Source organism: Varroa destructor, unplaced genomic scaffold, assembly GCF_002443255.2.
Source record: "Varroa destructor unplaced genomic scaffold, Vdes_3.0 BEIS01000003.1, whole genome shotgun sequence".
Taxonomy (NCBI): domain Eukaryota; kingdom Metazoa; phylum Arthropoda; class Arachnida; order Mesostigmata; family Varroidae; genus Varroa; species Varroa destructor.
Genome location: NW_019211456.1, coordinates 7340245 through 7365269, shown reverse-complemented (window position 1 = coordinate 7365269; position 25025 = coordinate 7340245). Strand labels below are relative to the sequence as shown.

At 39.4% G+C, this 25025-nt stretch overlaps 1 protein-coding gene across 6 annotated transcripts; it reads left to right on the top strand.

Annotated features, from left to right (window-relative positions):
- Positions 1–1183: 1183 nt before the first annotated feature.
- On the top strand, positions 1184–6687 carry LOC111246993 (uncharacterized). 6 transcript variants are annotated; one of them, XM_022797487.2, is made up of 8 exons: positions 1184–1633; positions 1796–1861; positions 2381–2497; positions 2843–3270; positions 3556–3729; positions 4452–4574; positions 5052–5219; positions 5466–6687. In XM_022797487.2, the coding sequence occupies exons 1-8, from the start codon at positions 1626–1628 to the stop codon at positions 5714–5716; spliced, it is 1335 nt and encodes a 444-aa protein (XP_022653222.1). In that variant the 5' UTR covers positions 1184–1625; the 3' UTR covers positions 5717–6687. The 6 variants fall into 6 exon arrangements, with proteins under 6 accessions (XP_022653222.1, XP_022653221.1, XP_086840257.1 ...); XM_022797486.2 differs by having other exon boundaries at positions 1192–1633; positions 4449–4574; XM_086984131.1 differs by having other exon boundaries at positions 1199–1322; positions 4449–4574.
- The last annotated feature ends 18338 nt before the right edge of the window (positions 6688–25025 follow it).

Here is a 25025-nt window from a genome sequence, read left to right as displayed (position 1 = left end):
TTCGTAAAATTGCCAAAACGACGCGTTACTATCTACCATGGCGAGTTTATTGTTTTATACTAGAAGGGACGGCCTTTCTTTTCGGGGCAAAAGTGGCGGATTAACGAATGTTTTCTTTACAAGAGTAAAAAGGAAAGAGCAAAAATACTTTAGAGTTAATAAAATTAGCCCGATTATGAAAACATTGACTCAACAATTAAACAAATGGCTCCGGACGTCATGTATAGCAAGGATCTGTTTTGTCCATTCAGCGATGCCGGTCCAGCGATATTTCAGGCGCGCCTACTTCGAATACGATTTTTAAAATGATTTTAGATGATCCTTTTGTCAAACTCGGACCGTTCCTTATTGTCAATCGGTCATCTCCACGATAAACTGCGCAATGGCACTACATAATTAAACCATCAATTATCGCTATTCTTCCAAATTCTGGCCGACTGCAGACGCAAGTGGAAATCATTTGCACTGGACAGCGTTAACGAAAATGTCGTTTTTCAAAACAATGTCCTATTTTTTGAGCCGTTACATCTTTGTCCTCTTAACGGAGACGATTACGACTAGCAATAGTAAATATGACGCCATAGATGATTTCATTTTCTGGCGTAGCAGCATTTCAGTATGATGAACAGCAAATTCGAAATAAATAGCTAACAGAGAAAACGTTCTCTGTTTTATAATTCGTGGAGCAGCTCTAGGAAATGGAAATGGCACTTTCGTTTTCCTTACGGCAAGTGTATACATGGAGCCACCGCGATGTACGGTGATTATACAGTCTTCACAATGAAATTCAATGGAGCTATAAGAACTTTCAACAAGGAACTAACAATGCCTTGTTTGATAATAGATCTGTCAGTTCGCTTATCTACTATGGTGTATTAGTGGAAAGCCCTTAAATACGTCGTGAGGATGTTGTATTGCGCAAATATATCATTGCTTCAGGGCCAATTCTGAAATTGCTATATATATATGGCGTCAATTGTTGCATATGATAATCCTAATTTGAAATTGATTTTCTTTTATACATCTGGGCAATCCTGGATGTAGAAGCAGACGATAATCTAGAATGCAAAATCTCAGCTGTTATCGCCTTTTCATAGAAAGTCTTGATAACATTGTTTCCGTTAAAAGCCGGTAGCCGCTGACAAACTAGATGTGCACGTTGGGCGACTTGTCTGCACGATTTAATCTTCATTTGTGCCCGTATTTTTACCTGGCCATTTTGCATCGTTCATGTGATGTGTTCGTGCCGCACAAGGGAGCGGCCTGTCTATCTGAGTAGCAGCGGTCCTGCGTCAGTCACAGGTACACTGCCTGTGCTAAAGGTGTGAGAAAGACGCAGCTGAGATACAAGACCTCGCTAGAGATCAGTGATATTTAGTTAGAATTCTTTAAAATTCATTATGATTTAACTTGCTACTCTGAAATGTATGTATTGTATGGAAAACACACGGACATACCCATTGACAGTTATCGAGTCATTTTTATGGAAACGTTCGAACGACAGCCGTCCTCGTTAAATGATCAGTGTTGGTGAATCGTCACTCTTTGTGTAAAGCAATCCAGTCAATGTCAAGTTCATATATTCGTGGAAATTCATAAATTGCGTACAGCTTAGCGAATCAAACATGGCGAGGTATGCGTATTGGTATTAATGGTCCGCGTTTTCGTAAGTTGCTACAATATCGTTCTCGAGAAGCCATCTTTTGTAAAAGAAAAGCTTTATGAAAATGATAAAGGTCAACACTTAAATTTGCTTAAACTTTAATATATACTTCGAATCTATGTGTTATTTCAGTGATGATCCAGTCCAGGCCTTGCCGACAATGGCTTTAATCGATCGCTTCAAAGGTCTTAACAAGCGGTATGTGTTAGCAAACAATTGTTTACGTTATAAATATAAGACGTTTTATATATATAAACATAAACGTATAAAACGTCATTAACAAATATCATTTGATTTTGTGACATAATAAAAATACAACGCTGCAAACTAAAACATGATCCTAGTTTCTATTATTGATAAATTTATAATATATAATAATAGTAATACAGATGCGCTCGAAATAAAGCTTTAGGAAAACATCTTGGGATCGTGTTTAGAACTGTACGTCAGCTACCTGCATATCTTTAGAAATGTGTATCTTGTCTCGCATACGGCAATATTTGCCCAAATAAAGTGAGGGTTAGAGACATTCTACCTTTTATCGAGTTTGAAAATACCGATGATGTTCAAGCAGTATGTGCGGTTGCATTGGGCAGCAACATTTCAAATTGCGCGCCACCCGAACGTCAGAGCCAAAACGAGCTTCGTCAACAAGTACATGCTATTATCTAGATGTTTCGCAGGAAATATTGAATCGGTATCCATTTTTACTTTCAGACTAATTGTGATACGAGATTCACTAAAAGAACGGTTGCAGCTTCAGATAAAAGCTTTCAATGAGGTCCATATTCTCAGGGATCAACTTCGTCATCAACATGCTGCGTATAACCAAAGGTAACCAAAAGGTGAAGTTCAATACAGGCATGTGTCTCGCCACCACATCAGTCGTGAGCTGGGTTGACGCTTTAGAAGTTTTTACTTTCGAATATTTCATAAAAATATAATTCATCCGACAAAGCAGATATTCTACAACCGTTTTATATCGATTTACAATTCAGTTCATGGTAACGTGGAAAACTGCGATAGGTAACTCTAGCTTAGGCTAAATTGCGTAGATTGAATCGTCGAAATCGTAGGTAGCTTCACTATAGCTAAGTACGAGAAAAAGACAATGCAGTGATTGTTCATCAGTAATATCTAGAAGTGTCGCAAATATCTGTCGTTTTTTGTTAAGCATAGAATAGGTCAACTTGCTCACCTATTTGAACCGATCACCATCGCATCGTTTAAGATGCAGGACGCACCAGAGATGCTACCTCTATATGAACGAACGGGCTCTGTGAAAGACGTCAATAGCGAGTTCGGTGAGAGTGACAAGCAAAGTGACCTTTGCCCCGCCGTTTTGCAGTTTGACTTAGACGAAGAAGATTTCGATCAGGTGGAGGGGCATTCGACCGCTTCAGGCAGCAATTCAGACAAGGATATAGATCAAGATAGGCAGTTTGGTCAAGAACTGTTCAAAGAAGACAAAAAGATTGTTCGCGTTGAAGATGAGTTGGAAATGCAGGTATCTGCAAACGGTGGCTCTGTCGGTCATGAGATACGACCTGACGAATCTAAACAGGATGCAGAATACGAGTACGAACCAGAGCTCATTCCCGAAGAAGGTATATATATACATATACATATGCATGTGTACACTAGGAGAACGCATATGCAACATATATATGCTGTCTGCAGGGCAGGGAAGGGATGCAGATATATGTTAACGCTCGTAAATGAAATAACACTAATTTCTAGAAAATAGTTACGTCTGATGTTCATGCCCGAGTAAATGTTGCGAGATTTCACAGTGTTCCTCTTCAAAAGCGCCGGCTAATGACAGTATTTGAAATAGAAAAATAAAACATCGATAAATATCTAACCGTAGACCGCTCTGCCTCTGTACGTAGACGAAGACGAAAATGACCATGGCCACGACTCTGGAATGAGCGAATCTTCCCAGACTGAAATGCCTATGCAGTCACAGCCACGCACTGTTGTGCGTTATCATATCTTAGATGAAGAGACGCACAAGATCGAGGAAGATCAGGAAGCGGCTGAATGCAACGAAAGCCATCGCAACGGTTGATATGATCTTCTATTAAAAAAAAAAAAAGCTTATCTACTTATTAATTTAAGTAAAACTGTGCGAAGGATAAATATTTTTACACTGTTTACACTATTTAGTGTATAAAAGTATTGCAATCTCTGCTGAGCTGACTTCGTTTGAAAAAAATGGAAAGGTTTTACGACAAGAGCTAGTTTCGATACGTTCCCTTTTGAATAACATCAATGTCCTACTTCATCTCTGCTTCAACCGAGTGTATTGAAGTTTCGTCTCATATAAATGGACAAAGTGAACTTTGATGCAAGGTTTGTTAAGCGGTTACCATATCACGCCCATAGAGTATTAATTAGAACACTATTTGCAATGGTATTCGATGCGCGGCATCATTACATAGTCCGTATAACGAGTTTTGTACACTATAAGACTCAAAGCCAAGATTAAGTGACGGACGCTGTAGATTGAATGAACAATCATAGGGAGTACGACGCTATATTTGCCAATTACTAGCTATTTATACTTGAATAGAGTAGAATTGTGAGGAACTTCAAGTGTGGAGTGACTATTAACTACCAGATCATCGCATACGGATATGTATTTGATATACGTCAATACATTCTGATAATACATCCGAGTACATATGTTGGACAGATATTGCAAGTGCTATTTTTTCTATTCGACCGACCATTGGCTATATATATCATTAAGGTTACACATTGCCCCCTTTTTTTGCCATAGAAGATGAAGACTATTTTTTAGTCGAGCAACCGCAAGAGACAAGTACGCATGTCGTCAACGCACTTCAACGTAACCCCTCACCAAACCGAAGCGTGCGTCCCATCGGGGAACTCCAATTGTCCAATGGTGAGTGCAGAACATACAAATTTGTTACACGATTTGAATTGTTTGTTACGCCTCCAGCTAATTAATACTGAAACGCAAGCGACTTCAATTAGGAGTGCTCAGTGAATGATGTGGCGCTATGGAGAAATAGGTGCAGTCAAACGTAGATAATGTAACGATACATATCTAGCCACCTTCTCTATGGAGGTAAAGGACTGGGATTATCAAGCCAGTTCTATTAATTTATTACATAGATGCGTTATAGTCTACGATGCGCGATTTGCCTGTTTGTCAACAATTGACAAACCTCAACGACGATTTGAAACTTTGTGGAAGCTACGCATAGTAATGACAGTGCTGAACGAAAATTCTCTATACCAATGTATGATATATTTATCTATCTGTCCGGGATAGCGATAGGATATTCTTCTTCGAGAGAGCTCTTGATAATAATGAGGGACTCGTCTTTGATCCTTGCCGATCCTATTATTTCTTCAGAACTACATCTGTCAGCGGTGCTTTCGACATCGGGGCTAGGCAACCGGCCATCGGGCATGTTTGAAAGCACGCGAAGCACAGCCACTTGTACGGATCCGCAAGAACTACTTAGTCCTGAAATTGCACTTTCTTCCCCTTTGGCTGACCAGACAGAGATACGGGAACTAAGTACGTGGAAAATATGACTTTATTTATTTCTGTTTAAGAATAATAATTAGTGCAAATGTGTCAAATTGTTTGAACCATGTCTCTTTGAATTCAGCAATGACACCAATTAATAGGCTCCGCTAAGTACTGGATTATTAACAGCTGTAAAATTGCACGAAGCTCTGTGATGTATACAATTGAAAATACATATCCATTGCTAGATTTAATGTTTGAGTACTGATCAAGCAATGCAACGATTCTTTATAGCTTTTAATCGGACAATGGACGCATCCTTTTTGGACGAAGAACGTTCTCGATCAGAAAACCTGACGAACGACCTTGTGCCATTAGCAAGCGAAACGATTATTCGAATCCCTAGTCTTGCTCCTGGTCAGGAGCTCAGACTGGTCCTGATGATAAGAAGCGATCCTGAAGGAATAGTAAACGGAAAAATATCTTGCTCTAAAGCGACGCCCTCCGACTCGCAGACGCCATCAACGACGCCGGAAGAAACATAAAAATGACAATTCTGTAACACTCTAGCTTAAATTTAGGTTTTTGCATGACCTGTTACATGGGTTCAGATATATCCATGCGTAAATACGTAAAAATAATATAATATATTCGTATGTCAGGTAATTCCCATCAGAGCAGTAATGTAGCTTTACATAATATAGTCATTCCAGTGTCATATATATATATATATATATATATATTATAGTACTAGATACTGATCTCGAACGGTGCGATCATGACAAATGGCGTATGTAATGCTTTCGAGTTGGACTGGCTATATAAAATTAAGTTTAATCATGTGTTGATTTATCATTTTCTACAAAAGAAAACAATGCGTTGCTTTGCATTATTTATTAACTCTTTTTTTTTTTTTTTTTTTGTTAAAAAAGCAGTCAACGTAGACTTTTTTTTATAATTCTACCTAAGTCCGGTCTGATCTCTTTGCATCAACTCCGCATGTATAAGACAGTCGGCAATACACTTCGCTGTGCGTTCTGTTGTTAGATCGAGTCACGTTTTCAGATTTTGCCTGTCAGAGCTTTTGCAAATAGCCTGTTAGAGAGTTCGATAGTCCTTAGCTCCAGTGTAAAAACCTTGTTTCGTTTTCAAGGCTGTATCCATAAAGAGGCGTGATAACCGATTGAAAAGAAATAACGAAACACCTTCGTAAAACGCAGGCGAGATAATGCTGTAATCTACAGAACTGGAATTCCTCAAAAAAGTTTCAACACGACAAAGGTTCATATGGACGCTACTACTTCACAAAACGACGCCTAAGAGACATGAAACGAAATTGAATGGGGAAAATTTTACTTGTACCATCGTAATAATAACAATATCGTGAATGTAAACCTGCGGCTATGTCAGGTATAACACATTTTAATGAAAGTGAAATCTTAGAAGATGCCTGTAATTCCATATCATTGCGATCTTAGAACATTTCTTTGGAATAAAACCATACAATTTAGTCGTACATCACTTTTTGTTATTTGAGCCATAGGAACTAGTCATGAGCCCTGTGTACATTTTTTGGATGCTTTTATTTATAATAGATATTTTTTTTTTAAATAATGACATTTTCCTATAACGGATTTTACATTTTTATTTCATTAATACGAGCATTTTACGAACGGCAACAGTCCAGAGAATAGCTGCTTAGCAATATGCTGAAAATACATATATATATATATATTTATGGAGTGGTTCCTGTCCAGTTGGAAATTCTCACGGCATGAAACTTGTCTAATAGACGACAAATACGCAGAGCTGTGATCTCTCAATAAATAAGGACCAACCTACCAGTTCGTTTAGGACGTCCCTAAGGTAATAATAGAGCGACGCAATTTCTTAGCCACAGCGGAGTGACGCATTAGGTTTCAGTCACAGCTGTTTGAAAGCTGTCCTACTAGACTGTAACTACGTAACCCCGTAAAACGAAAGCACTCCTCATCGTCATGCAGATGAAAGGCGTCATTGTACTCCGTTTCAGAACCTTTTAGGGACTGTACTGCTCAATTCAGGGTGCCACAGGGCAGAAAACGGTTGCCTTATCAGCCGAAATTGTAGCTGAAACCGACAACTGCATGGCTGTTGTGAAATTCGAAGACTTGTTGGTACGCGATGCACGATCTTCGTACCGAGCTCTATATGCGGGGTAACATTGAATAGACTTATTAGTAGAGCTTTCGGCCCCCTTGCCACTGTAACTTAGCAAGAAATTATTTTGTTACCATTATCTCGGGCCCATATTTGGGATTCGATTCTCGCCAGTCATTCTGTGATAGTTACTCAAGTGTCGAAGATGGTAAATTTCTTGTATCAACAGTTGCCACAACCCTTCTACCAGATTTGACTGTTGCCTTACGTCAAGATATGACGAAACTTATATTTAACGATTCCTGTAACTCTTTCTCTTGATTTAGTAACAAAGAAAACATCCTTTCTGCCTTCGTATAAGTAGCTGAGATTCAATAATTGCTTGTCCTGGATAACGATAGCATTTCCGGTTGGCACTAGAATAAACTAATCCGACGCAGGATAACGAAAAAGATGATAATAATACAGTTATTAATAGCCTCAAGATTTTTTCAGATTTTTTTCCATTTTTCGAGCCTCAAAACGTAATTCCGTGAAAAGGTTGGATCGTTTACGACATTGGGGTGGGTACCTTCTGTCATTCCTAGCATGAACCCTGACTTGTAAATGTTATTCCGTTTAGTTTCCGCTATACATGTATAGCATCTAATAGTTAGCATTGGCCATCTTGATTGAATTGTATTTATTTTTCTCAGAAATTCTACAAAGTATTATACATAATCTATCGAATTCCCTTCATACTTAACTAACAAGAACGTTCGTGTGATGTGCCGCTAGTCAATAATCCTAAGCTTCCATTTTTGTAACACACTGAGCAGATATCATTGCCAGCTTATCATGACGCTAATACTATCTCTACACCGCGTGTTCAGTCGGTTGTTTGGAATGACGGGCTCACGTGTTCGCTATTATCTCTAATAGACGGACTAAACGACAACGCGCATTCCCTCCTCCAATGTAGAAGAAGGCAATGTGAAGCATTTGTATGTGATGTCGTATATTTACAGAAAAAGCAAGCCAACAGGCTCGTACGCTACCGCAAGTGGTAGTTTTCGTACTAGCCATATACATGGATATGTATGCTACAGAAGCGTTCGATGGAACTGTGAGCAACTGGACCTTGCAGACCAAGCCAGCGGACTTGAGGCTCGGCGGCCAGCAGACATTGCTTGCGGCATTGGTGATTTTGTCTCTGTTCTTCTCAGGAAGAGGCGGTGGTTGAGTTCTTTTGCATAAAGCTCGAGTTATTTCTCTATTAGGCACGGTTATCGACATAGGAGCGAGGAACTATTTTCTTCCTTCTGTTCCTTTCGTGCCAAGATTTCCAGCAGCAAAAGCGGCACCTTTTCTGCACTTGCAAGGATCCTTGTTTGCCGTCTCTCCGTGCTGCGCCCTCTCGCCGGCGCGCACCGTTTGTTACGGATGAGTGGCTGGCGACGGCAGCAAAAGTAGCGACGACCGCCACGATACTGCAAATCCTTTCGATGGGAGCTTCTCGATAGCTTCCCTAGCTCCTCTGGGCACATGAGCTATTTAGAACGCATGTGGATGCATGGGCCACCGGGCTCACCCGCTGCCCCTGACGCTTGGTAGCTGACCCACTTTAGAAGCTCTAGGAGTCTGCCAAACGTAGCCGAAGTTGAAGCAGCCCTCTCAGCTGTCATTCGTTATGCTTGCTTCGAAAAAGTAGATATCAGCCGTCAATTGCAGGATAACATGATCAACCCAACGTCATTGTTTGTAAAAAGAAGAAAAATTAAAATTATAGGGACGTGAAAACGTGTCTTGATTTCAGATAAACAAATTACGAATTCGGAAAATCGAAATTTCAACAATGCACATATGAGGACCTCATGTATATCTCTAGTCGAATTACGCTATGTATTTAATTCAACTGAAAATGGAGAAGGGTAGTAGACGTTTAATAACTGATAAATATATACATACATATATACAATAAAATCTCCTTTTATTTGGAGGGTAATCTATTTATCCTGTTACTGCTGAAAAGTGGGGTACAAGACTCTATGAAGTTTCAAAAAACGATTTCGACATCACGTTAAGACTTGAATGATTTTCTTGTTAAGCAGTGGAGGTTTTGAAAGAAAACCTATGGGACAAATGTCCTGCGAGGATAGCGAGTAATCGAGAGCAAGTGCAACCTATACATTCATATCACCATGATTCTTCCGATTTATAATGAAGCTTTGTCGTGCAACAAGACGTCATTTACCTTCGTCAAATTTGCCTTCGGGTACATATAAAAAGTAAATATTTGCTTCCTAATCTTCCTTGCTTAATGCAGAATTCTTCGTCAGCGTCTCCAATTGTTGACAAGACGCCTTAACAGTGATCGGCAAACCAGGACTCGTAAAGCTGTAGAGGATAATATCTACATTATACCGCCAACCAAACACGATAAGCGTTTACAACAACTCATTTACTTTATACTATCCTAGCAATTTAATTCCATCAACCTACTGATGGGATCATCTGTGAGTATTGTAAAAAATCATTTTTTTTTTTTTTTTTATCAAAAGTGACAATTCAATGCACACAGAAAAGCAGGCGTCCCTACGCCTTCGTTTTTGATTCTTGCGCAAATCGTGTGACACACATTTCTTCATTTTTCGGCCTTACTGGTTTGACCGAAGTAAAAGTATTTTTATATATGTGCGCCAAACTTGAGAGCTAGGCTCCGGTACACTTTGAAATGAGAACTTCCGTCACAGCCCTTAACTCAGCGTTATTCACCTTCGCAGAAGTCTTTAGGCCTAATGCTTCATTAATCTTCGATACTGTAGCTTTCGAAGAACAGAAACTTATCCTATGAGTGGCGATTTTTGAGACTAGACTAGGAGATGCTTTTCCTTCTGAACTAATTTCTCCTTGAATGAAATTGGAGAGAAGATTCCAGCCAAATCGCGTCTGCTAATAGCATGTAGTTCAAAAATTATATTATTAATGTAACAATATATGTATATACATATTAGCAGGTAGATTAAGTTTTCATTTTCGTTTATATATATATATTAATTAATTAAATAAATTAAATAAATAATTAACAACTAATGGAAACCAGTAAATTTACTCTTATATTTTATATTAATTTAACTTAATTTCCATGTTTATTGGTCTGTGGTTTATTTGGCTATTGGTCCTTCACACACATTTAGGAAATTCAAAGTTGAGGAAGCAATAACGAACCCTTGGTTAGGAAAGGGACAAATAATATCGAACGTTTACCTGAAATATATATTAAATTGATGGTATTTAATTTTTTTTCTAAATTAAGGTTTTGTTAATTTGTTACAGTAGATGTATGAATCTGAAATTATTTTGGATTGACAGTATCATTTTTTTACAGTACGTAAGATTCGACCTTCCTAGACACCAGTCTTAGCTGTTTGATAAACAGGTAGGACTAATGTAAACGAGCAATTATCCAGGGTCAAACTTACTTAGATAATCGACAAAGCGAGCCTGTTAAACGCGACAGTGGGTCATTGATTCTTTTACTAATCTTTCTAACTTCATTTTTGTCAAGAATAAAGCAGGTAATTCATTTATGGGCTGGCCAATATTTATGGCAGAGAGGTTTATCTGTGACAATTCCTGTAAACGGTTTAACCACGACGGCAGCGCAGCAGTACAGACCTTAGTCCACCAATAAGGAACACCCGCCTTTCACCTGTCGCCCGACTACTATATAAATAACATTATGGTGAAAAGCTGTTCTGATGTATAATTGAGTTTCGCTATTGGCAGGAAATGAACGCTAGATATACGGATAGACCGAAAAGCTGCCGAGGCTTTGTCAATAATGTCAAAGTTTATACACCGCATTACCGGTTTGTTAATGAACCGAAATCAACGTACTTTTCGTCATCTTCATTTTCACCGCTGCTCAAGTATAATGGGCTTTTTGAGAAGCACTGTTGGTTCGCTAGTAGATGTTTGTATCTGAGAGATCAACAACTGAATGAAAAGTCACAAAACCTCAATCGTATTATTCTGTGAAGAAGATCCTTCAAAGAATAAAAGGTTCACTTTCTCGGTTTGGGGCAGGGCTGACAATAAGCCTTCTTTAAATAGATGCTTGTAGTCATACAAATATATGTAGTACAATGGAAAAAACATACTCCTTTCCATTTCACTTAACGAAGACGTATTTTGTGTGTGTCGCGACGTTGAAGGACATCACTGCCAGGCACAAAACGCGTGAAGTTACTAATAACATCTTATTTATATTATAATGTTACGGTAGCTAGTTAATTCTAGAGTTTTTGGTCACCTGAATAAAATACATTACCACGGTGACATTACTCGTCCAAATTCAGCTTCCCATAGAAACATCAGTGCCCAAATACGGAAAGGGAATGGTTATCTATTACGCATCTCTACCTCTCATTAGATATAGAAGATCTCTAGAACTTTTCCTCAAATAGACCTAGGGTATTTAACCGAGAATTCAGCAGTCCTGGAGCAGCGGGTTTGACCATACCTCAACCAGTTTCAAGTGAGACTACCACACGTCATCGCTTACAGATACATGAAATATGGAGGATTCGACAAAGGCCGATTCCCGCATAAAGTAGCGACTCTGACGCTGAGCAGCGACAATTTTTTCTACAGGCACTAAAATCGGTGGCTAAGAAAATTGGCACTTCATGCTCTTTTTCTAGATAACAAAACACACTGTTTATTGCAATAATTTCTTAATCTATATCGCAAAAGCTTCATAAACTCAAATCAGTATCAGATTTAGTTGCTTTGTAAAAATTAAGTAATTATCTATTACTTACTGGTGCCTGTTACGAGTCTACGAACCATACTCATATGCAATTAACTATATATAAAATGATTAGATGCACGTCAAAGTTGTTAAGAAATCTGCGCTGGAAAACTCGAAAAAAAACGTGATAAACTGAGATGTTTGCAAGTCCTTAATAAATAACTACAATATTTATAACAATCTATCCTAAAAATATGCAGATGTTCTAATTCGAATTCGGAACAGATCTGCACTAGAAATTGGGTAAAAAAAAAAAAGGTTTCTGATTGTATGCATCCGTTTGTTAGGTTTTAATCGGATCTACCGGCTAACCAAGAAACTCGTGCATCACAAAACAAATCTCTCGTTCCAAAAAGATCGTTATCAATAATCAAATAATCCAAAAAAAAACAAGCGATCTACACCATACTGCAATATCTGTAGCCTAGAGCTACCGTTATCTAGACACAACGAAGCTTAAAGATTCGTTCAACAAATGTCTTATGTGTTTTTTGAAACATCGAAGCTAAAAATAAGTCCCTAGTAAAAATGTGAGGCTTACAGCGTTTTTTTTTTTCTGCCAAAATGCAAAGCAGTTGCGATCACCCGTAGAGTATAATTCACTCAATAAAGGCCATCTACAAAAGAAAACGAAAAATGTAATATCGTCTAATTAGAAGCTCGACAGGCTAACCCACGTTTACAGCTATATATTTCATACTTCGCTTAACAAAATGTTCACAAAAATGATTTTGGTCTAATACACATAAAATCTATGAGTTTTTTTTTTATGTTTAATCTGAACGGATACTTTCGACACACGTCACCATAATGTTACTCGTCCAGCCAGACTTAGAAGTCAAATCGTATAGATCATTAGATCCGTTTTTGAATCAACATATAAACAAAACTCGTATCTCTTAAAGGATTTAAAATATAAACGTAAAATAAGTCACTGAAGGCATATAGAAAGAAGTTGCGGAACAAGTTGAAAAACTTCACGCCGTAAAATAAGTTTCTGTAGACAGAGCTCTGTAGAAGTGATTCACGTCTTTCAGATCAAAACGTCAAGTGTTGAAAATGTTCGCCTTTTGTATAATGTGAAACTGTTAATGTACGTCTCACTATAAATTACCGGCGGGGCTTTATTAATAATAAACAGTAGCATGGGATGGTTGAAGCTCTAACGAGGCTGGTATCATAAGCCATTTCGGCGTAAGTATCATGTTGGAAGCAAGGCATCGATCGAGATTTTTCACAGGTTTCTTTCACGTGAAATTACATGTCGAGGATAACGGCTATTGCCAAAGACATCAGAACACTGAAGGCTTAGCTTAGCAGGAAAACATGTCTTCTGTGAGGAAAAAAGTGCTACCGTATGCGGACAATGCCAGAACACGTATGAAGGTTGCTCGCCTGTGGGGCAGTTTCGATAGTGCTGTCCAAAGAGGGTTCAATGCCGGAAGTTGTAAGGCATTCAAAGAAGCAGCCGAAAGTCAGCCAGGAAACAAAAAACTTATAATAATAGTTACTGTGTATCATCGGAAGGTACAAAGAACGCTTTCCTGGTTGGAGCCCATTTTTACACTTTAAAATATATGCCCACTCTTCTTTGCTGACGACCGAGTAAAAGGAAGTTGAGATCGTTGATAATCATTTCTCGATCGAACAAACATGTATAAAAATTTGGCACATTCAGGACCTATTCTACATTCCAGGACACTAGACAAGCCTATATGTAGGTCTACGTGAGCGAAATCCCAAATCGGCGAGCTACACTTTAAGGTAAAGCCGAATTCTAGACACTAGGCGGTATATAGAGTTAATTTAATATAGGAACTTTTTTCAAAGTAGCAGTGTCCGCTCTCGTTCAGTTCTTGCTCCTAAAACAAGGTTCTGATGGAAATGAGAACTTTGCAAAGAGAAGAGGAACATTTTGAATAGTCGTTTATCTATAGAAGACGAGGTATTGGTTGTTGCCTAGTTGTGCTGTACAACACCCTGTTCTGGCTATTCTTAAGGTTTTTTTCTATTTGTTTTCATCATGTTTATTACTGAGGTTTTTTTTTAACTATATTAGGCCTCCAGCCTAATAGGTCCAAAATCACATCATATAGACTGAAATCTAGCTTTTACAATACACCTATCTAATGGGTTTTATTGTTGAAGGTAACTGGCGTGTCTTAGGATGCAACTGAGATGAATTTCTAAAGTAAAAGCGAGTTTCACAAAGTACATTGATATGAAACAATCACTAGTAGCCAGCACGTAATTGTCAGCCTACTCTTATGGAACCACAGTGGTATCGGTCAATATGATTTTAGATTCAAACTAACTCTAGCATGGGCCCCCTTTTTTAATGTTACTTGAACATGATGTTTAACAGTAACACATTTTTTGTCCGTTCCTAACTAAAGTTATACAAATAATCCTAATCTTCCGCAGGAATACACGCGCATGTACCTTTTAATCGTGTCCTTTGAGTGCTGTACGACACACGTAATTGGAGTTAATAACTGTGGGAAAATTATATAAATAAAAAGAAAGCAACATACTATGTGCCACTTTCAGAGCTCTTTGTTCACGTTTTCTGTATATAATTTATATTTCATTTCGGTGCAAACGTTAGACGGTGATCCTCATCGAGGGTCCCGTTCCACGTTACAGCTCGGCCTATCCAAAACCCTCATGAGCTTCGCCATTTCGTCCCTAAGTCCTCTTTCAGATTCTTCAACTATACGCCGTCAGAATCCCAACTCTTGAGGCCCTTCCGCTTCCTTTTTTTCGTTTTTCTCTGCACCCGCCTTTTTTCACCGCTCTTTTCCTTCTTTGCTATACCACCGTCTCAAGGAAACAACAAGCAAAGCCGTGCCAGCAAAAGTAACGACTATAGGCGCAGTAGCAGTACCAGGAGCAACGAACGGCAGATACCGACTTCAAACCCCCACTCCTCCTTTCCTGCTAATCTGCTTCCGTTGTTCGTTCGCCCTTGTTGTCATCGTCGTCGTCGTCGTCCCTGGAGAGATGATCGTCGCTCTTCCTTTTTCCTGTGCTTCATTCCCGGTTCTCTTTGCGCATCGCTTCCTGCCAACATTTCCCATATCCCCCTTCGTTTTCTCCACAAAACGCGATTGCATTGCCTAATCCTATCGTCGGTCGCGCCTAGTTCCTCGTAGCGTCCTGGGAAGTGGACGGCCCTGCCCCCTTTCAAGCTGTCTAGTTCAAGCCGTAACGTTTTTCTTTGCCTCTTTCCCCTCGTTCTTTGTTCCTCTTCTTCTCTGCCTGCAACGCATTTTCTAAAAATTAAAAAAGGCTCTTCCAATCCCTTCCGATTTTCAAGCATTCGCCATTCGCACCCATTCCATCCCTCATGCATCCTCGACTGTCTCCCCGTTCCAGCTCGTCCATCAACCTTGCTCTTCATATAGTCTGCTTTTCTATTTTTTAGAATGCTCTTATTTCTAGCTGTAGTCGTTTTCTTAGTTTTCTTTCAGTTCTTTTTCATTTTCAGCGACAAGAAAAACACATACGTAGAACCAGTCAGACAACACACGTATGTACGGGTCTGTAGCAAACAGTAGTGAGCATCACAGCACAAAGAAGACCTGTAAATAGTAAACTCTACGTTAGGTTGACCCTTGGTTCAGTGCCTTGCCCCATTTATACCGCTTTACGTGTGCAGATACTCCTCTAGCCAAACTCGTTTGCTCTTTTTTCGTCGCAGCAGGTTACAACAGCACAAAGCGCAAAAAGAAATGAATTAGCTAGGCAAAGAGTTAGAGAAAGACGAGAAAGGTGAGGGATGAGCACGGTGGAGCAATGGGGACAGAAAAGCAATAAGAGAACACAAAAAAAAGATGCGAAAAAAGGCGGAGACATCGTGTGTACATGTGGGCGATACAGAATGGAGAATGCATTTGAAATGAGTTGGTATTATTATATGTCTGCTGACGTTGTCTTTTCCTTGTTAGCTTTCACAGCATGTACCACCTATTTTTCTTCTGGGCAGAAAAATGGGAAGCAAGAGGGTGGGTTGAAAAAAAGCCAGATAACTTCATCGTCCCCATCTCGCCCACTACCAGATACCAACTATGCTAAAAGCAGAAGTCGTCCTTTTCTCCTTCAAGAAGAGAGCGGAGGAAGGCACAAAATCATAAAAACGAGTAAACTTCGCTTTAGCCGCAGACGAGTAGGAAGAACGTACAAGAAGTCTTAAAAATTTGTCAGAGTCACTCATATCCAGAAAAGACGTGAACAGGGCGGCCAAATGATAGAACCTGAATATAAGGTAAGCTTTAACAACCTTTAGCTGCCTAAAGTAAATGCACCGATCTTTTGCATTTTGCAACCGCATGCCCGCATATGTAGGCGAAAGGCATGACTCTGCGATGTAGGCACTTGTGCATATGTAATACTTTCAATCGGATTTACCATCCCTTTCATATTGAAACTTGGTTCAGATTAACTAATGTTCGAATGAAGATCACAGTACAATATAAAAGCGAAGCAATATATATATGTGTAGTAAAATAAGACTACTTTGTACAATGAACACGTTAGGCACCTTTAATGTTTACTTGTATTGAATATAGTCTTACAATAAACATGGAGAGTACATTAGAGCGAGGTTATACTTCAAAAGGACTGCATATACGCCCAACTCGTGAACGACGTTAAAAGGAAACGATCCAACGTCAAGCGACATACAGCGTAGAGTATTTGATGGTGGCACCATTTGAAATCAGACTCATCACTTCATAATTCCTTAATGTTTCAAGCGATGTCAATTTTTGCTAAGTATAGCAGTTTTTCGCCAAGAGATCAATGACACAGGGTACTGTTTAGAAAATATTTTACAAAATTACGCATCCCTTTGATGGCTTTCATGTAAGAGTAATTTATTTCCTTTGAAAAGGAACCATTTAGTTGAAAAGTTGTGAAACTTTGTTTTGTATATTAAGCGATCTTAACCACCGCCTGATGCTTGTGGTAACAAATGCATATCGTTTCATTCTCTAAAGGATAAACGCTGCTGCGTGAATAGGCTTTTATAGAACGAAAAATGTGTGATTAATCTCCCGCAAGACTTTCTGACTGCTTTATGTTCGTGTGATATATAGATATAATATTTTCTCGCGGCCATATATCTTGCTATTACATGATCCATATGCCTGTAACCAACTGGTTTTTTGGCAACTGTATTAAGGATAAACTTATTGAGCTTTTAGTCAACTTCACTAAAAACCTATATCATACAACATATCAACCCCGTTTGTGAACATAAGTATCTGCCTCAGTCATCTCTTCAGGGAAGGACGTTATCCTTGGACTCGGGAAACTTACTTGATAACTTCTACGGCTCCACCGTCACAGAGGTAATTGTTTCGAGCGGCTACAATATAATCTGCGACATCTTGTTTAGCTTGCATGTGAAATATTTTCTCTTTTTTCGGTCGTTATTCTCGAAGCTCGGAGGTTTCACTCGATACGTATCACAATCAGCCGAGATGGCAACTGAGGTAGCCATGGCACAATAAAAAAATACCAAATCGCATTACTTTCGGAGACCTTCTTGCATCGAAAAATTTTTCAGCATTTTCTATTTTTATGAATTTAACATTTTAGCATAAACCCTATTTTTCTATGATAATTTAGTCAAATACATATGATGCATATACATTAACTATTTCTTTTGAATCAGCTACATCTAATAGTAAGAAGGGGTGTATGAGATAGAATCTACACAAAGGCTTGACCTAACACTACTGTTAACAGCTAAGACGATTCGGACCCAGAACGGAATCTGAGCGGCAATTCCTGTGAATCTCTCAAAAGGTCACCGGTCCGTTACTTCGTTGCGAACTTCTCACCACTGACAATGCTATCGGGGCTGTAATCTACTTGTGTCATTATATCTCCCAAACATTTTCAAACACTTCATTTTGCAGCTCCTCATTGAAAATTATGCCGAGAATATTCTCGGTCGCTTTGTCTATCAGATTGTTAGACGGGTCATTTTTATTTATTACGTTCTATTTCGACTTTTATGCTTGTCGATTGGCTATTGGAACGGTTGTTTTTTTTTCGCTCTGCAAATGCGTTGTATAATCGTTTTGTTCAGATCGAGTATTTTAGTGTGAACTTGGACTTAAAAATAGGTACGTCAAGACTGGGTTAGCGGCGGCGATCTTTGACCGACGTAAAAATAGCAGTTAACGAAATTTTTTTTCTATGCACTGAACGCAATATATCTAAAGGATATCCTCCTTGTGCTTCCTCCCCACGAACGTTTTAGCTTGAAAAGGCTATCATTATCGAATCTGATTATTTCTTTCGGTAAACGGTGTCGTTTCTTTCAATTTAGCAAAGCGTTTTTGAGTAGGAGTTTACTCAGCTGCAGAGTCTTCATCACACATGCTACACCTATCCAAGGTTGTTTCAACAGCCTTGAGAGAAAATGCCATTGAAAATGTTGTTTCTTGCAACGCTACATATACAGAGCCAAGCTAAACTTTTATGGTACGAAAAAGCATAGAGAAGTCGCAATCATGAACCGCAACCCGTATTGCTCTCTGTCCAGCCTATACCTACCTGTAGTATCGAGTGAGCGCATGCCAGAGTTCAATCGAATTTTCTTGTTTAACCACTAGTGCAGATGGAAGCTGATATTACCCGCAAGCCTCCAATTCCGCTCGGTACCTGTACTCAAGCGCAGAAATCTGGGCGAATGGACATACGTCGCACGCTAACTGTAAACAACACCATAATCGCCATATGGTCGACTATGACCGATTGGTGCTGTTGCATAAGGTTGGGCTGGCAACCTCGCTCTTTCTGGGCTGAAGAGCTCACCTCTTTCAAAGACCTTTCGTCAAACACGTGCGTCGACGCGTAAACAAAACCCATATATTTTTTAAAAAATACAGTATGGTCATCTCTCCTTTTTCTTCATAGGTACATATGTTTAGGTGCTGTGTACGGCGCCCGCAGTGCTTTCATTCAGCTATGTCCCTATAGGCTTCTTCCAGACGATCGCGACGAACACATCTCTTGTGCCAGCTAATTGTGCCCATTTAGACGCGATCTGCCAACAGCCACACTTCTACTCCATATGATCGTACAAGCTGCGCGTTCGGATCGAGAGATCCTGCTTTAACGCTGCTCCGACCCGAAGAGCAGCAGCCTCTACAAACCCAGCTGCCCATCAACAACTATATCCTTGGTGTTCCCCTGGGCTTTGCATGACTTCACGTCTATTGGAATCCAATGTTAGCAGTAATGGCTATTGGGTGGTAACCTGAAAATGTGCAGACCTATACAGTCGTTGGTTTTGGGTAGGATAACGTTTCACCAAATATACCTAGATTTCGCCCCTGAATAGATATGCGAACGTTTGATTACAATACTTGCGTAGAACGATGAGGATGCAAAATTTTCGAAGACTGTGCTTAGTTTCAGTTAGCAGTAGGCGTGTAATAATTCAACCGCATATCATGCTAGCAGTTAAGTGCCACTTCATATGGACATATATAATAACATATAAAAAATTCTGTGCAGACACTCGTAGATAGATGTGCGACTTGTTTAATTGTATTGGTAAAATTAATGAGAATCATTAAAATGAACGTCAATAAATAACAGAGACTAATGGTTTTTCCTCATTTTGCTCGCATTGGGCATGGGTCTAAGAACATACTATTCCCAAACAACTACAGAAGAATACGATTACAGATTTAAAGTTAAAGGGGCACCTGTCTCTCTATGCTATGCTACGCTATCTATAGATCTACCTCGATAACTGTAACAATAATTGAAGAGCACCGAATTCTACAGCAAAAGTAAGTTGCTTTTTGATAATATTTATTTTTCAGTTAAAAAGTTTATAGCCATCGTTAAATGGATGATTTGTATAGACGGTGCAACTTAGAATTCATGTCAACAGCTTTCAGTCTCTAGAAACGTTCACTCTAGATAATTCAGATCGATGATATTGCTTGGCTAAAAAGGTTTGATTAAAGAAGCTCTGAAGCAAAAACAATGAAGGTCTTTTTTTTTTTTATCGAAAGCTTACTAATCATATTCTTCGTAGTTATCCGAAAACAGTATAGTCAGATGTATACGAATATACATACAATCTAACGCTGGCTAAGCACAAATTCTCTGCTGGTTCCTCAATACCGCTTTTACTGAACGATTGCTCGTGCTTCTATGCATATTGACGCACACGAAGCTTGTTTATTAAGAACACGGCTGGTACACCCTGAGAATGACCAATCTTGTAAGGGAGCCTGAATGGTGGATAATTACATTTCTCAGTCAAGGGTTATATTAGGCGAGCTGAATAGGCTCGGGTATTTTCCACAGCATCAAGTGCTAATTGTGTCTCAGGATGTGCGTTGTAGTGAATTGGTTAACGAAGAACACTGGAGGAACTTATAGTTCCTTTCAAGATAAGTAAGTTAGAAAAACGACTACGGGGAGAACGATGCGATATTTGAGGCTCTTGTATAATGTTTGCATGCAAAAAACCGTACTCTTTATTGATCGAGAGCTCTTCGTTTCCTAAATTGTCAACCATTTCAAGCTTCATTCCGTTACTATTCATAATCATTAGTTGAACGCTAAGGCTACTCTTATAGGAATTGCGTTATTTACTGTTTCTCTGATTCGCTGTACTATTTACGCCGCCGCCATCATTATTATTCGACATGGATTTTATGCACCGTGTCTTCCGCATATCTGAAAACATATCTTCAAGTGGCCCACAGTAAATATGAAATACATTTTTCAGTGAAAATACATTTTATTAAATGTTGCTGAAGATTTTATCTAAGACCTATCAAATGAAAATATTATAGAAATAAATAAAAGTGTAATATTTATTGACTAAATTAATTGTCTTCAGTTTATATGCTCCTTGAACTCTAGCGGGTATTCACACATGCCTAATCTATATACATATATATGAATAAAGTAGATTTATGTATCAGCTTAGCTTTCTATCGTAAATTATGGATCATTTGTTCGTGGGCAGCTACGCTAAAAGCTAGATATTTTTGACGACGTGACTTAAAAAGACAACTTTAAAAAGGATGAGCGAAATATCAAAATGAAGGCCATAAAAATTAGCCAATACCCTTTTCTTACCCTCTTTTGCCCATCATTACCCCATCGGTTTAATATCGACTGCGCTCTGTATTCTCTGTTCACATAGATTATACACATTCTTGCGATTCATTCGATTATTTGAAGCCTGAGCCAAAAAAAGGCGCTGATGACTTATGATGACGATGATACGATTTCGACAGAGCGCCCTCGTGGAAAGGCGTGGCCTCCTCGTGGCCTTTGGAAGTGAAACGTGCCTGTGTCTGTATTACCAGGAACCTTTTTTACCAAGAGAGATCTTTCTAGCAAGATATTCTCGAAACGGAAGTACACCGAGTACGCTAATCCAGTCAAGATAACTATATATGCGCAGATATGCAAAGCTATATGTAGGTACTTATTGGTATATCCACTCAACATCTGCAGAAAGATTTTTATAGACAGGTTGTTGTCCATGTTTACAAGTTTATACGAACGCCTATGGGGGAATGTACTACATAGGATTTGATTAGCGCATATGGCGCTGCTACTGCGGAGATCTGTATGGCAAATATGCCACTGGTATATGGATGAACATATATCTGATTCTATGATGGACCAAATCTGAATGAACTCCTCCGATAATCTAGTAAAGCTGGTAACTGGAGCCGAATACACACACAAAGATATATTTACAGATTTTCCTGTCCTATTGAGAACAACTTCAGGTTTTCGATGTACAGGTGCAGAATGACCATACAACCATGTATCGCTGTACTGCGTGCTATTGTTGCACGAATGTTAGAACGGTGTGCATATTCAGCGCAGTCATTGACTGAACGCACAAAGATTCGCACAATACACAACATTGTGTACAATTTACTAAATAACAGTACACAATTTAACGCCAAACTACAAATATACAGTTGCATATGTGCTATGGTCTTCTAGTCCCCGCCAGCCGTTTGCTAAACAATCGTACGATACGCACTCTCCGAGGCGAGATGCAACGAATAGTAGAAAGGTGCCATATATGAGAAGGTTTTTGCTATCGGCCGTTCAGGGGGAGGCAGAGGGTCTATGTGCATTTGCAGGGTGCATTTGTCGAATGGTAGCGAGAGTGGAAGAAAATTAGCTATAAGTTACAGTGGTCTTGTACAGAAAGGTTTTATTTATGTCTGCAACAATCAGGAAAAAGTCATCTTTGTTTTGGGCAATGACAACAATACGTTTGGGCCGCTTTTTTCTACTGGTGACCGCCACCGTTCCAGCGCACGAGAGGAAGAAAGAGACGGAGGAAGTGCGTATCTGTGTGAGGAGAGAGCTAGTTGAGAGAATAACTATGAGAGAACAGAAGTAACAAAATGCCATTTCTTTACACTGAAGTAAAGCGATACGGCTCAATGACCCTTGAATAACACAGCTTGTCTGTAGTAAATTGCCCGTTACCACCACCGTTTGTACAAAACAAACAGGTAAGCGACTAAGGCAACGGCGACGTTATGAGGTGTTTATTCGTATATTTGATGCCCCAATGACAAATCATATCAATTTATTACTAATACATACATGTGCTCTAATATTATATGATCCGGGTTGACTTCCAAGATCTAGATTTTAGACGAGTACTTACCTGTGCCTACTTCTAAAATGTTAATCTTCTAGCCCGGCTCCCCCCCAAAGACAGCATATTAGTTTCAGGAACCTGAGAAAAGCCGGCACATACTAGGATTTAATAACACTTGACTGAGCTCTACTTTTTCTATACGGTAGCTAACATTAACCAAGCTAATATTAAAGAAGATCAAGTAAAGGAGTTGTATTGCAGGTACGGGCGGACATTGGAGGACAACTACATTTCTATGATCCTATATTTGCTTATCGTTCGTTAGTGCAACTAGAAAAACAATCGATAAATACCTACGTAATTTCAGCGCTCTTTAATCTATCAGGATCTTGAAATCCCATTGACAATTATTGAAACAGGCAGTACCATACATAAAGTCTGCGAATAATGAAAAGATCGATGCGGGATCAAGGCGTTGTTATTTCATTTTAATTTCTCATATCAACTTGCAAATCATAGGGCTTACGGCGTCTTAAGGTTCGACCGCCATAAACACCAGCAGAAGTTTGTAGTAAAAACTTTTTGCTCGCCTCCAGTAGTAATCAGTGTAACGTTAACTGGATCAAACGCGCCTTACTCAACAACTTCAACATTTTGCATTAGCGGCGCTTTTCCAGCCTCTTAGTTTGTCCGGCTAACAACACCTTAGCGATGAAGGTCGCTTAATTGGAACTCTGACAAAACAGTGCCTTCCTACGCGAAGCATTTCTCTGTATATTTCATCTGTTAATTTTTGTTCCGGCGAATCATAGGAATCGAAAAAAATATGCCTTTGTAACATTTCCCTGTGACGTACTCCTTTAGTTCTTTTCTAAAAATAACTGAAAGCGCTACCGATTTCAATCGTACGCGGGCAGGGTGCGCCTGCCACATGTTTTAGCCATGGCCATAATCTGTAGTTAATGAAGAATAGTGCTACGGTAGATAGCAGTTCTTTGGGTGCGTCAGTGTTCACAGTTAGGCAAAGCAGCCACTTGTCAGTACCAATGGGCTTCCCTTTAACCTTGTTCTCGTCGCACATTATTAAGGAAATCTGCTCAAAAATAGGTCGGCTAGGTCACATGTTATTAACGGGCTTTCTTTAGCGTACATATGGCTTTTATTCAACGCCTCTATGGCTATCCGGTAAGAGGTTTAACGAGAAACATCTGCAAATCTGTCCTCGAATTATCGCCCTTCTAGCGCATTCTGTTTTCTATTCTGGTGCTTAATCTGCTGCTCTTGGTAGTCTTGAGAGGAGCCGGCGTTCATTTACAGCCTGCACTGCTCTCTGTTCGTAGGGCAAATATCGGGATTTCGAATTATATACCTGCTATTGCCTGCCAACTCTTGAGGACTACGATTGCTTGTGACCAAATTCAGTTGGCAGGCACATTGGTGGACTGATCGAAATATTTCATTATACGGCACTTGACGGGTTAGTGTGGTTATGGTACGCGACGCGTCTATCATCGCTTTATGTGATGAAGATATCTAGTCCTATAAGATATTTGCGTTTTGATTCGCTCGTTGTTGCGTGTAATTGATGACGATGCCACAGGCTGTTATGGGCCGAGTTTTTCGGTAACAGAAGATATATTCACTAAGTTACAACTTAACCAGGCCTTCGCCCGAGCACATAAACGTGAACTCTACTATGTATACTGGTAGCGTTTGGCCTGAATCTAAATTACGGGAACTACCTAGACGGCTCGATACGTTATTTAGACTGCAACGAGTTGGTACCAAAGCGAGCCGTTACGTATACGTTTGAAATATGAGGGCGGCAAGCAATACTAACGTTTCGACGTCACGATCCAGTTTTGAGAGAACTTAGGTAACGGAACAAAATTACTACGGAGTCTATTGTGACGTGTTGCGTCGATAACCTAGTATCGAGTGAAAAAATATTAATCCAACGTAGTATTTCTATGTATATCTATTTGCTCAATGTCGAAACATTTCAAGTGCTCAGTTTCTTCATAAGTGGACAACGGACTTCTTCCGCCATCTCTACATAGCCCTCATTCGCTCGATGTGCCACACTATTGATGGTGCGCGCCTTCAGAGCCTCATATGAGCAAGATGACTTGATTACTGAAAATAGCAGATCATTATTTTGCCCACTCCTAATGAACAGCAATTCAAGGAAATATTGGCGTATGCAAGTGCTTACTGTCACTCAGTTCCTTCTCGAATTATGTGTCCGAAGAGATACTCAGAAATTTACCTATACATGCAGCGTATCGCT

Coding starts and splice junctions, on each gene's coding strand:
- LOC111246993 (XM_022797486.2), top strand. Junction 3,271..3,555: donor AGAGCTCATTCCCGAAGAAG/GTATATATATAC, acceptor CTCTGTACGTAG/ACGAAGACGAAAATGACCAT. Junction 3,730..4,448: donor CAACGAAAGCCATCGCAACG/GTTGATATGATC, acceptor TTTTTGCCATAG/AAGATGAAGACTATTTTTTA.